The sequence below is a fragment of the Odontesthes bonariensis genome, chromosome 17 (genome assembly GCF_027942865.1).
Source record: "Odontesthes bonariensis isolate fOdoBon6 chromosome 17, fOdoBon6.hap1, whole genome shotgun sequence".
Lineage (NCBI taxonomy): Eukaryota > Metazoa > Chordata > Actinopteri > Atheriniformes > Atherinopsidae > Odontesthes > Odontesthes bonariensis.
The window spans coordinates 15,517,427-15,531,021 of NC_134522.1; the positions used below are offsets into that span (position 1 = coordinate 15,517,427).

Consider the following 13,595-nt stretch of genomic DNA (forward strand, 5'->3'; position numbering starts at 1 on the left):
TGCATGGGTGGATAGCATGTTCACATGAGTTTAAGATCCCTTGTGTCTTTATTTGGCCACACAAGACAGGGACTTTTTTTCACTAGAGCGACTCAAGATTATTATCCCACAGTATGCATTGTTGTTCAAGATTAATTGAATTCTAATTTTAGAGCTTATCATAGTTTGGTTCTAAAAATATTGTAGCTATTGTGATTTTAGGTCTGCTGTGTTTTCTTTAACTCTTGACCAATGGACGAATGTTATTGCATGAAATGGCAGGAATTTCCTAAAAAACATTTTTGTCATTTTGTCTCTTTTTTTTATTTTTGTTACATTGTTCCTTGCAGCTGACAGTGGTGCTCTTTAAGGCAGTATTATTGGCTGAGGTGGTATCTGTACAGCAGCACACCAGGCTCTACATTGACTCAGTTTAGAGCCATGAGGAGGCTGGTCACCACAGATCTTTTGCAGGGGCCAAAAAGGAGGAAAAAAAAGTCAGCAGCAGGCTTAGCTATAATGACAGATAATCCAGTTACAAACTTGTGCAGCTCGTCAAACGTTTGCTTTCCAGGTTGTGGCTTTGTGATGTGAATGGAACGTGAAGCTCGGGGAGCGCTGAGGCAAGAAGGAAAGGCTTTTGAGTTCAGCCCATGTTTGCCACAGGCTTGCCCTCTGCTTTGACTCGGATTTGCACACTTTGATTTGACGCGTCTGTGGGCCCATCAGCCACCGGCTCGGATGCTGTGAGCTGTGTTGTTGTTTTACTTTTTACCAGATGTCACGACGTGAGTGTGGAGTACACAGGAGGCAGTCTAATGGGGAACAAAAATGAACTTGTATTTAACCAAACCACAAGTGCTATGGAAGCAGGTTTCTTTATTAGAAAAACGAAATGCGACAGACAACAGGGCATGGTGGAAAGTGAACATGACTTGAAATAAACACAACAACAAACAATGATAAGGATGACTGATACAAAGCAGGTGTGTGGAAATCAGTGACTGAAACCTGTCCCTATTTGCACAAACTCCACTTCCTTCACTTTACTCCTCTCATCCCTCCCAGCAGAGATGGGAGCAGAGGGGTTGAGGACAGACAGGAGGGAGGAGATGAGGGGAAAGGCCTTTAACAACATGACATTTCCTTGCTTCAGAGCCTCATTTTCACATCTACATTTTACCAAACGCTAACAAACAGACATCAGTTACATGCCTACATCTCAAACCTGCTGTGGCAGAGGGACATGCTGAATCTCTCATTTGTTTTCTTAAATCCAAATTGTTTTAATGAATAATATATTTTCCAACAGGATTATTTTGGATTGTCTTTATGATTAAACCTTTGTAGGTGTACGTTTTTTTATTACAGAGCAGGTGTTTAGCTGACTCCCAGATGGCACTGAGCAATACAGGTTACAGTGATTCAGAAGAGAGAAGACTTTGAATCTCACTTTTTGCCTCTTTGCTCTTCATCATCACTCTCTTAGCCACAGGCCACTGAGGGACGAGGAGGGTCTTTGGGATGGGCAGATGCAGAACGCCTCCAGTCTGGTGCCGGGGATGAACCCCATGCAGCGTTATCAGCCAACACAAGGAAACTACCAGCTTCAGTTTGCTATTCAACAGCTCCAACAGCAGAGACAGAGGTCTCATCAGTTTCTGGATCAGGACCACTGCAGACATCAGGTACATAACTGTGGTTTGTTGACTAAAAAAAATATATAATGCCTTCTTCTCACATTCGACATTTAGAGGACACTTTTTGTCTTCAAGTGCACCACATCTGGTCAGTTTACTTACTTTATTAGTACACAGAAGAAAGCGGTATGTGTGAAAACTATTAGGTTCAAACTCTCATATTCGTGTCAGTTCAAAATATTCACTTACTTAGACTCAGCGCTGTCCAAAATTGTTGAAAATAAAACCAGATCAAGAGGAAAGCTTTCATGTTTGCATTTACGGAGCTATTCTGTGTATCTCCTTCCAAACCACTCAAATGATGTTTGGTGGAAACATCTTTCTCAACAGAAGCTCATTCCTGGATAGCCAAACATGATTTCTCAACCCAAGTTTACATTGTTAGGCTGAGTGACTTGGCTGGATTTTTATTGGAAGGTGAGTAATCAAGGAATGCTGCCCAGAAGGGCACGATAGAGGCCCCCAAAAAAAGATTCCTCTGTGAGTTTCAAGTCTCACCAGCACAGTTCATATCAGATTTGGGCTCCATTTATGTTCCCTTTACAACACAAATATAATTTTAGGATATGGTTTTAGAGCAGAAGTAATGTAGCGGAAAAAAAACCCTTGAAGTCATGACTAACTAGCCATGACAATTTAAAGAGCGATTAAAAAAAGTTGAAAAGTCCAGGTCACTTTGTAGTCATTTTAATATTTAGAAAGGAAAAAATAGATAGTCTTTCTGTACTGAAGTATTAAAAAAAAGGTCTTTCATTTTCAGAGGATTTTATGGGATCATACTATGGATGGAGAGAAGCAGACACAGGAAAGTGCTATGGTACAGCTTACAGGGTGGATTGGATGATTGGATGCACCCAGTTTTTCAGTCCTGTCCTGAGTAATGCAGTTGCTCTTACATCATTGTTTTTCACCGTCTTGGTTGGGCCTCAATTAATGCAATTGAGTTGATATTTCTCTTGGCTTGGTCCATTAGCCTTAAGCAAGGCACTTCGTGAAAATGATCCCCTTGCCTTCCTCAGTTTCTTTGGTCTTCTCTTTATGTCTCCTAGCCTGAACACAGTTGACTACATTTTTCTTCTGTTTGACATGTTCCAGCACAATTAAAACATATGGAGGCAGGGACTACTCTTACAATCTGAAATGCCTTGTGTTTTTGAGAACACACACACACACACACACGCACACACACACACACACACACACACACACACACACACACACACACATACTGTTATGAGACAAAGAGATTCTGCTCTCTGCTCCCATAAACTGAGGTCATATGAAGGTTGACTCTGGACACAGCTGTCTCCCCATCAAGTCACACATCCTTCCCTAAAGTCTCTGTCATCATACTAAATTTATTCCATCTATATGTATCTCTCTGCCAGGCATAATATGGCATATATATGACATGCATATATGGCATGTATGTATGTGTGTATATCAGAGTTATTATACACAAACATGGGCTTTGGGATTCAGTTGTATTTCATGTCCCTGGGCTCTCCGTAAATTATTCATGATTTTGGATCAACTGAAGACCCAAAAAGGAGGCTTTCTGTCGATTGTGTGTGTTCTTGTGTGTAGTGCTGTGAGAAAGAAAGAGACAAGGGTCTGTTCCGGCCCTCCAGTCCGCGTTCCAGTTACTGGGTGCAGACTGCTTGGCTCCTTTACTGGCTTGGCCGGGGGCCACTTGGCAGCCAAAGAAAGGTGCCCTCCCTGGCCCTGCTCAAACTGAATTGGGGCCATAGGCCTTGCAACCTGGAAACCCAGCTTCTCATTTATCAACACAAAAATTACATCAGATATTCTCTGTCACCCTGCTGGCCCTTTGAATGGCTGCACTGTGAAGCTGGAAAACCATTAGCTTGTTAGATAGCCGTATAAAGCAGCAGAGAAAATAGCATGGACATGAGATGTGGAAGGAATGTATGCAAGCATTCCCCAGCGCTGCATAGACAGGTTGAAATGTGGTTCTAAAATATTATGTCAGAAAGACAACAGTATTTTACCCCCTTCCCAAGCCTTTGAAAAGCTCTTGCATAAACAAATAAATAATGTGAAGAATTTGCTTGACAGTGCTGCCAAGTTGAAAAGAAATGTTAAGCTTGTTTTGATACTGGATGGCATTTTATAAATATCTGCACCAATTCATGTCAAACGCTTTGATATTTCATCTTAATAAGCGTAGTGTACATTTCTTTTTCCATGACTAACCAATTCAAAATGCGATTGCACTTCCTTTTGCAGTGGTTTGATTTATTTTGTCCTCAGCTGTGCAATACACACATGGATGGATGGATGTTTAAAAGGGTCTTTTATATCAGCAGTTTGTTTTTACATGGCCTTATTGGTGCCATGTTATTTAGATTAATACGCACTTAAATGCTGGGTTGAGAAATGTCAGTCATAAATCACTGTGCATAAGCTTTACTTACATTTACTTACATCTGACATCCACCATTTAATCAAGACATTTTAACATGAGCCGGCTTGCTGTAAAACCAAATACAGTGGATTCAGTCTCACACTGAAGTAGGTAAGCACTTTACATTGCAAGCCACGTTCATCCATTGTTACAGCGCTTATTATCTTTCATATTGTCACGGTTTGGTAAAGGAGGACCCAGGTGCAGACACGGGACAAGAGCCAGAAGTAAACTTAAAGGGTTTATTATAAATATCAATGAAAATCGCAGCCACACTGGAATACCATGAAACTGAAACTACAAACAAAACACCTAAGAATGAACAAACCAGGCTGGAACAAGAACTGATGAGGATGACCATGGGAACAACGATGGAAGTAGACGGGACAGTTTGACGGAGGATCTGACAAAGACTGGAAGGAGCTTGGAGGCTAAATACTGTGGGGAGAGTGATTAGTGAATTAGTACAGCTGAGGATGATTGATACAGGTGAAGGGAGTGGAGCTGATGACTGGCAGGAGGGAACTGAGGAAAGGTGAGGAAATGGGAAAGCTGCTAGACCAAGAAAACTAAACAGACAAACCAGAAAAACACAAAAATAACATGGATCATGACACATATTGGGCTATTTTCAGGGATTGAGCCGCTGACATTCTAGTTGGTAGAAAACCGGTGTGTCTTAAGAGCTACAGCTGCGTTTCTTATATTGAAAAGGAGAGTTATGGTCCCACATTTTCGGGATAGTTCCCATTTCCAAGGCCATGATTTTAAATAGATCACATTTTGGACGGTGCAACAAGCTTACCATATTGTTATCATAAGTTTCAAAGATACTTAAAGCGCAGAGAAGACACTAAGGGGCTTGGCCCTTGTGTTTTTAAACCTACTTGCCATGCTATATTAAAGGTTTTTTTATATTACATAAATCTCAGAGTGCCTCTGCTCTTTCCCCCTTTTTTATACTTAAAGCGCAGCTGCAAGAGGATGTTGGTGCGTTTGTGAAGGATCAGCAATGCTACAATCGTCAGTGTCATCTTTATGGCCAGTAATGCGTTTTTTATTTAAACGACAAACTGTTGTTGAACTTTAATCCTTTAAGTTCTTGAAATCAAAATGAGCTGAAGTAATGCAGCTTGGCCAGTTATTTTCTGTTTGTTGATATGTTTTCTGCAGAATACTTGGAAATAACCATGTTAGTATGTTGCCTTGGACAATCATGATAACTAAGTGGTGCTCTGAGAGCACCTCCGCTGGCAAAGACAAAGCCCTATATAGAAGTTCTAAATTTGATTAAAAGAAAAGTGATTTGCATCCGCACCTTTGCCAATGTTCCATCAAGTTTCATTAAATTCAGCGAGGCAGTTCTTTGCCCAATCTTGCTCACTGACAAACAATGAATGACTATGCTCTTCACGGGATTACTGAAAGCTGAACTGTGAAGTCATCATAAATAGCTGTTCTAACAGAAATGGCAACATTATGCTGTAATGTCCCCAATGGTTAAACCTCAATCTTTCTGAAACTGGTTTACTTGTCAAGCGTAGCTTGATTGTTGCTGTAAGTTCATTTTGCCCTTAAGTAACAGTGACCTTTTTGTTTTTTAGGCACAGTTTTCAGACCAAACAAGTGCTCCACACATCCAGGTTCACACAAAATCATCCAGCTGCCCGTCGTCCAGCTTTCATTTTCGACCCAATCACAGCCACGGCCACGGCCACGGCCATGTCCAGACCTGCACTAGCCAAGTTCTTGCTCCAAAGCCACCCAGCAGTGCCCGAGAGGGGCAGATCAGGAAAACGGCAACAAAGCGCCTCATCAAGTAAGTCCAGCCTTGCAAGTGACTTAGTCTATTTATCCCAAATGTTATCTGAACCAAGTATGGTTGGAAGGAAACAAAGGCTCCATGCAATTTATAACACATTAAGTGCACTGGGGTGGCATTCATTGGCTCCAGCTTGTGGAATGAGAGAGGGTTCATGGGATCGGTGAGTTCAAGAGGACATGGTTAATGCTAATGAGAGTTAAAATATGTTTGTCGTGGACTGCTCTCAGTCTTTTGGCCGCGGGGTGTATCTGCCTGTTCAGTAAACAACCTCATCACAGGCCTGATTTCTGCCTGAACTGTAAACAGAACGTGGTTCAGTGGAAGGGCCTGGGCTCCGAGCTCCATTTGAATCCTGTTTGGTTTGGAGATAAGCTGAGGAGTACAGAAGGAAAAATAAAAGGAAAGGGGTGAAACTGCGCTCAACTGCCAGCTATTTCCCTCACTTATTTTATGACTTTATTACTGCAACATCTGTTCAAATTGCACAAGAACAGCCAACCCTTTGTGATCAGGGCTGATTGTTTGTTTAAAGCACGCTGTTGCAGTTGCTGAAGGGCTCTTCACAATTGTTTAAAGTGGAAGAGGAAAGGACACAACTGGACTTAAACACAAGCAGGTTTAGTAGTAAATTATCCAAAAATCAGTTATTTTCTCCATGTGACTTAACTCATTCACTACAGCTCTGCAGCCCAGCTGACCCTCTGCTGACGTGTTATATTCAGTCATCTTGCTTGACTCTACCTGGCAAGCAAAGAGTTAAGGGCAGGGGTGCGGTATATGGGTTGTATGGAATAGTGAGCCGGGTAGGTGCCGTGTTTGCTCCTGTGTGTGTGTGTGTGTCTTCCTGGCAGTCGCAGTGTTTACCCTCTGCATGTGGAATTCCAGAGCCCCCTCACACTCTCCTCTGTCCTGCATTTTTGTGGTCGACCAGTGTGACAGGGGAGAGTGTGGGAAAAACGGAAGCTTCAGGACCAAAAATGCGCTGATGGAAACAATGAAAAGTAAGAATAAAGAGACGGGAGAAGACAGAATGACAGAGAAAAAGTAAACTATGTCCAGAAGAAGGGAGATGATTGTGCAGAAAATGGAGGAGATAATAAGTTGCTTCCCCATATATTTCCAGTGCTCATTTTAGGGGCAACTCAATACCTCTGTTATTGAGGCACATCTGAAATGTATCCCTGTGTAGGCTTAGGCCCCTCCAACTTATAATAGAATCACTGTGCGGGGTGTGTTCAAACAGTTCAAGGTTATCCAGCTCTCCAAACACCTTCCCCTAGCCAACTGTAAAGCTATTGTTTGATATAAATAAACCCGCATCCACTTTGCCAGGTTTTTCCCTGAGTGGTATGCAGTTGAATCTACTCCTTAGCATGAATTTTGGTCCTGTTTAGACCGAAAAGATTTATCCTGTTGGAGGTTTGGAGGCCTGAACATCTAAATCCTCAGTGCCATCCAGTCAATTTTCTCTATAAGGGTCGACATTTGTCCAGTGATTGGCCCGAGTGCCTCACGAGCATTCGCTTTGAAGTGCAGCTGAATAGACCTTGGCAAATCCTCCGCTCTTCTTGCTTCTGGTTTGAAGCTCAACTACCACACGGTACAGTCGTTTGAAGCAAAGTGCAGCACGTTGGTATCTTACTCAGCAGGGCAGGGCTCTCTGCTCTATCAACATACCATGGCTGCCAACTTGAGGGGCTGCAAGAACTCAGTGGTATGACTTCAGTGAAGGCTTTGAAAGGAGCAATTTGTAACACAAATAAATGAGCCTGTTTGGTATTTTGTTTGCAAGGTTTGGTTAGTCGCAGCTGTAACTACGGAAACCCGGGCTGTCGTGTGGCATTACTAATAGGGTGACAATTACAGCAGCGCCATTAATGTCAGCCTCGCCGCTGCTTTCGCTCCCTATTAATCAGCCACAACAGTAGTTATTTTCACAAGATACTGTATACACACAGAAGCTGCCAAATGTGTGTTTATGGTTAAACTTTATCCCCTTTGGTCAGTCTGAGTAGCGTTAGGACACAGTAACTACCCGATCACGCAAAAAAGCGAAGCTGCACATGAGCTATGTTTACATAAGAGCTTCAGCTCTGTGTGAGTAGTGTGAAATGTTCAACTTTGGGCTTATGTGTCATCTGCACATACTGCAAGTTCAGAATCAGTTCTCACCTGCTGCGTTTCTGGCTGCTGTATGAGTCTCGAAGTGACAGAGTGAGAGACTGTTGACAAAGAAAGTGATGTGAAGAACCCAGAGGTCAAGTTTTTCTTTTTTTTCCCCCTCCCCTCGATATGAAAGGGGCTGCTTCCTGTCGAGGTATGCCACGCTTAAAGTGGGCCAGTTCTATTTGTGGTTGTGTAACGGAATGAAAGAACAACTGTGCAGCCCCTTACAAGGAGGCAGTGTGTACCCTCATTACCTTATTAATGCTCCTTTGGCAAGCTGCTGTTCTGGGGCGAGAGGTTAATGCCAGCTAAGCTTTATTTATTGTTCCCCCGAAAAAAAAATGCTTAACAGATTTCACGTATAAGGTTACAGACGTGTCTACGCCTGCTCTATGCTTCAGTAGTTCTTATAATGGTTTTCTCTATGAGGAAGCTGTACATGAGGTCCGATTATGTGAAAAGAGTTATTTAATTCCTTGTCTATAATCTTCAGACTTACGTATGAAGCCCTGTGAGATAAATGTGCCGCCGTATTCACTATTCAGCTTGTATGCAGACTTGTACAATGTGTTCTTTTTCTGTCTGTAACCTCTGCCCACAGCTCAACGTAGTTAGTAATCACCAGAGTACTTTTGTCACTGTGATAATCACATCACCCAGGACAAGGAGCAGGAATTTCTCCCCTTCTTGTCACAATAGCTCTCGAGAGGCACTCAGTAAACACTTAGCCTCACTAGCCTCCTCTGACTGCACACAAAGAGCAACTATTTGAATTTGACTCCGCTCCTCTCATGTCAGAGGACGGCTCGTCAGACACTGTGCGCACACACGAGCTCAGACAATCGCATGTTGTCAGAAACTGTTGTTCTTTTTTTTTTGTTTATTTTCATGTTTAGCTCGGCATGGAACATTGAGAGGACTATACTGTAGAGATGAACACAGTCTTTAAAGGTGGGGTATGAGATGTTTTCTGGAGCATTTTTTATCATATTGTCTGAAAACCTCCTCACAACCCCATTGCACCCACTAAAATAGAATGTTTGGGAAAAAAAAAAATATTTTAGTCCATTGTAGAGGGTGTAGAAAGAGGAAATGTCTGACCAATAGAAGTAATGATGAGTTACTTCTATTGGATTCTGACACGCCAATCAACCGTCAGCCCCCCTCACCCCTGCGCGTTCACAGACTCGTTCATGTGTTTTTGAAGGCGTGGTTTCGAGGGGTGGGCCGAAGGGAGAGGCAAGGTTGTGTATTTTCAAAAATATAGCTTGCAGGAACCGTTTTTCCAAGATCTCATACCCCACCTTTAAGATGCAGTTTCTTTCCGCGTAACCCCTCAGGGAATGATCATTTTCAGTCCTCGCTGACTCTTGCTCTGTGTCTGATTAACAGGCAGATGTCCTCTGAGAGTTCAGCTAGTGGATCCGTGTCAAGCGGTCAGCAGGTGGTCTATGAGGCCATCTGCGGTAAAACAGGTGGGTTTGATGTTGCAGCTCTACATATGCTTCGCACTGTGCTACAGTACTCAGGCAGGGGGAAGTTATGCCCTCTCTATGACAGCGGCAGTGATTACAGCCAGGCATAGTGGACATTCCCCATGGAGAACTGATAAACACCACTGGATATTTTTACCAGTCTCCCTCTTGCTCAGTTGCCTACTGTTAAAAATAGCAGCATTGTCATAATAATCTATGTACACAGCCTATTTATAGGAGTAAGGTTTTTACTGGTTATTGTTTTACAACCTGTTTTAGAGGAAGTTGGGACACTGCAAAAATGTAAATAAAGATAGAGTACAATGATTTAAAAAAAAATGAAAACCCATATCAAATCTTGAAATCGAGGAATCATGTTTTTTTTGTATTTGAGGGCAGCATAAGTTTTTAAAGGTTTGCGAGTAAACAACGCAAGACTAGACATGTTGTGTGATGCAACATAAACACCTGGGGAAATATCTCGCAACGTATCCGTCTTTCAGAAATGTTGAATGGGGAGAAGTTCACCACTCGGTAAAAGTGCTTTGGCAACATAAAGAAGGATATCGTGATCCATTATCTCTGTAGAAATGATTGTACACAAAGCAACAAGATGAAAATCAATAGTGAACGTCCGTGTTTGAGCAGAACTGCACGATATACAGACACGATTCTGGAAAACTATTGTCAGTGCAAAGGGTTCGCCACTTTTCCACAAATGCTACTTAAAGCTAGTTTAACATGGTCTGAGGTGAAATGGAAGACGGTCTTGTGGTGTGACGAATGAAAAGATTTAAATTCCTCTCGGAAATATGGACGCTATCTTCCCTGGGCCACAGAGGACGGGGATCGTCCAACTTGTTTTCAACGCACAAGTCAGATGCCAGCATCTGGCATGGCATTTTTGTGCTTTAGTGCACATGGTGTAAGTATCTTGTACATCTGTATAGGCGGTAATAATGGTGAACCTTAAATACAGGTTTTGGGTCAACATATGGTGCCATCCATATGATGTCTTTTTCAGGGTTGGTCTTGATTATGTCGGCTAAGCAATGTTAAACCACATTCTGCACATATAATATGTCTCTTTTGTAAAAGAAATTTGATGTTAAACAGGCCTGCCCACAGTCCAGACCTGTCACCCACTGGAAACATCTGGTGCATCATTAGACAACATTTTTAATAGAGTGGGAAAACATTTCAGTTAAAAAAAACTACAGCATCTGATCTCCATAGTTCCCATAAGCTTGATGAAGCCAAGCAAGTGGAGCTCCCCAGCAGGCACTTGGGTGTTTTGCAGTCAAGCGTGAAGCAGCCAGTATGAGAATTAGCACCTCCAAGTCTGAGGCCACAGTCATCGGTCGGAAAAAAGTTGGGAATAATTCACTGCCTCAAAGAGAAGAGTTTAAACCCCTTTTTTGCATTTTGGTTTCGCATTATTGGTGCTAAAAAGATGTTTGTGTTGATCAGCTGTTCCTCTTTGGTAGCACATGCCAGACAGATGTGGGTCAGCGCAGCATCAGCGTGTGCTTACACACATGAACACTGAATCAGCTGAGTACCCACAGCATCATTGGTTAGAGCGGCAAGTTCTGCAATACTGGCTGTCCGTTAAACTTAAGTCTGATGCACCTCTGTGACTACCTCCCTTGTCGGCTCAGAGAGATATCAGCGGCAGATCAACTTTGACCTCTGGGCTACCTTTGTGCTTTCAGACAAGACACCAATGCTCCACAAAGCCCCAAGTTGAAGAGAAGCTGAGAAGCTTGTTTCTTAATCACATACAGGGTTGAAATGATTTGCAAGTCATTACATTCTGCTTTCATTTGAATTTTTCAGTGTCCCACCTTCTTTTGGAAACTAGGTTGTACAATCTGGCCTTCAACAAGAGTCGAATGTGCATAAACAAAATTTCCAGTGTTGTCATTTTCTGCTTGATCGTATATTCTGCATGTATCCAAGACTCGAAGTCTGATTGCAGTTGAAGGATAAAAAGGCATGAGAGTGAGGACATCTTTTGTTTTTTGTAATGAGATCCAGAAATGGGAACCGTTCCCATCTTCTGGCCATTCCTGTGCATCCGCAATCACAGTCCATCTGCCAAATGCTGCGCTGAAGAAATCACACCTCCCACAAGACAAATGCAGCTCAGCCTGTGTGCGTTCGTACACTCACGTGTGCCCTGTCATCCTATTTCCAGAGCTCTTTCCATCCCGAGCAAAGTGTTGAGGTTATTGCAGTGACTGTGATATTAAGTAGTTTGCGTTTATGCACACATCTGTTGGTCTGATTACAGGCTTTTTCCAGGGACCTGTTGTACATAAGCATTAGCAGATTCCTCACGTCACAGAGATCAATATGTTGGAAAAAATACAGTAGCTATGCATCTAGTTAGCTCCCACAATGCACCCCCACCAACACACACATCCAGATAAAACTGTGCCTCTGACTTTGGTCAAAATATTTCTTTTTGTTCCCCCTCCTCCCTCAGCCCCCAAAACTATGAAACCTGGCTTAGGTTAACAAACATCTTATAAACTCATCAATTACTGTAACTGGATCCTTTGGGAGCAGCTTCTGAATTTCATGAATGCATTTTTTCCGTCGTTCAGGGCACACAGGGTGGGGGACATGCTTAGCTTTTAACTTAAAGAAATGCCTGAAACAAAAGAAAAACAGTATAAAGATATATCACAAACCTGAAAGTAGGTTTAACCAAGAGAGTTGAAGAGTCTCAGTGTGGCGATTTTAGAGGGGTGGGGGGTGTTATTAGAAGGGGTACAGCTTTGTGGAGCATAGAAGTGCATCAGGTCTTTCTGCCTGCTCAGTGTACCTTTGTAGCGAGATGACTGAGCTCCCCTGATTGACTCTGACAGGCAGTTAGAGCGAATCCAAATGGAGAACATTCTCTATGATCAGCTGTCACCCATCATTAATCACACGCTCCCTTTATCTCCCTCCTGTGTGCTCTCTTAATCTCTTCCTCTCGTTGCTCATACAGCGCTCCCTCTATCCTCTGAAAACTTCTACTCCCTTAACCGCCCCCCCCTCGTCTTTTCCTGCTTCTTTGGTGTTGATTTTTGACATGACATGAGGGCAGGGCTCTGATGAGGACCCACGAACGCTGACAAAACCAGATTATGTCCACCACATGTGTTTTACAATGCCTCCCTTGAGGTTTTCTTGAAGTTCTCAGGGCTCCACAGTTGGTGACTGTGTGCAGATTTATTGCTCGAGTCTCAGAGGGAAATGAATACAGCACTTGTGCCACTTTAATGGGAGTCTGATCATGTCAGGATGGATAGCTTAGGCCTCTCTCTATCAAAACAGGACTGTAGAGCATTGTTTAGAAAGGAGGGTAGCAACTAGCTGATATCTTTTCAGATCTATTATGCAACTTACTGGAGGTTTCAGTTTGCCTAAATCCCCTTTTCTAAGCAACTGGTCCCTTCAATAGTACTTCCCTGGTACTTCAGTAGGTTATACTGGGTGAATTTTATAACTATTTTGATTTAATTAGCAACCCTGTTGTTTGGTAATTTATAAAGTAACTCACTGTGACTTAAAGGGTTAGTTTCCTGCTAGTTTCCCCTTTTATCACCTTCATTCTGGTGTCATTTGGAGTGTAAGAGAGAATGTTGTCCCTTAATCTTTCCTTTTCTAAGCTCGAGGAAGCAACTTCTGTCATGTCATCAGATTGGAAGTCAGGGAGATGTTTTCGCTTTCCAGCACAGTCAGGCCCCAAAGTGTAAAAGAGCAGCAAAACAAACAGTTTGCAGAGAGTGAATGAAAGGGAATATTGTTTGGGAGCACAAAAACAGCAGCTCTAATTGTGCTTGGGATACTTTTTCTACCGGATACCTGGCTGCATGCCAGGCGATAAGATGAGGGGATCTGGGGCTGCAAGCGAGGACGCAGCCAGACAAAAGACTAACAAGTGAGCTTACAGAGCACATCAGCTGGTAGCCACCTCAACCATGAGTAACAAAAGATCAATGGAGCACTCGCTTCGAGGCCGAGGG

At 42.7% G+C, this 13,595-nt stretch overlaps 1 protein-coding gene across 7 annotated transcripts in view; it reads left to right on the forward strand.

Annotated features, from left to right (window-relative positions):
• ttll5 (tubulin tyrosine ligase-like family, member 5) overlaps positions 1 to 13,595 on the forward strand; it is a 54,507-nt gene that overhangs the window by 39,022 nt on the left and 1,890 nt on the right. For 5 of the 7 annotated variants that reach the window (XR_012766755.1, XM_075448059.1, XM_075448060.1 and 2 more), the window contains 3 exons: positions 1,469 to 1,667; positions 5,712 to 5,926; positions 9,491 to 9,573. Coding sequence is in view for 5 of the 7 variants with exons in the window: in XM_075448059.1 (XP_075304174.1) it covers positions 1,469 to 1,667; positions 5,712 to 5,926; positions 9,491 to 9,573 (497 nt within the window). In the remaining 2 variants the exon portion in view is untranslated. The remainder of the gene's footprint in view (positions 1 to 1,468; positions 1,668 to 5,711; positions 5,927 to 9,490; positions 9,574 to 13,595) is intronic. The other 2 variants (XR_012766756.1, XM_075448063.1) reach the window with 1 other exon arrangement.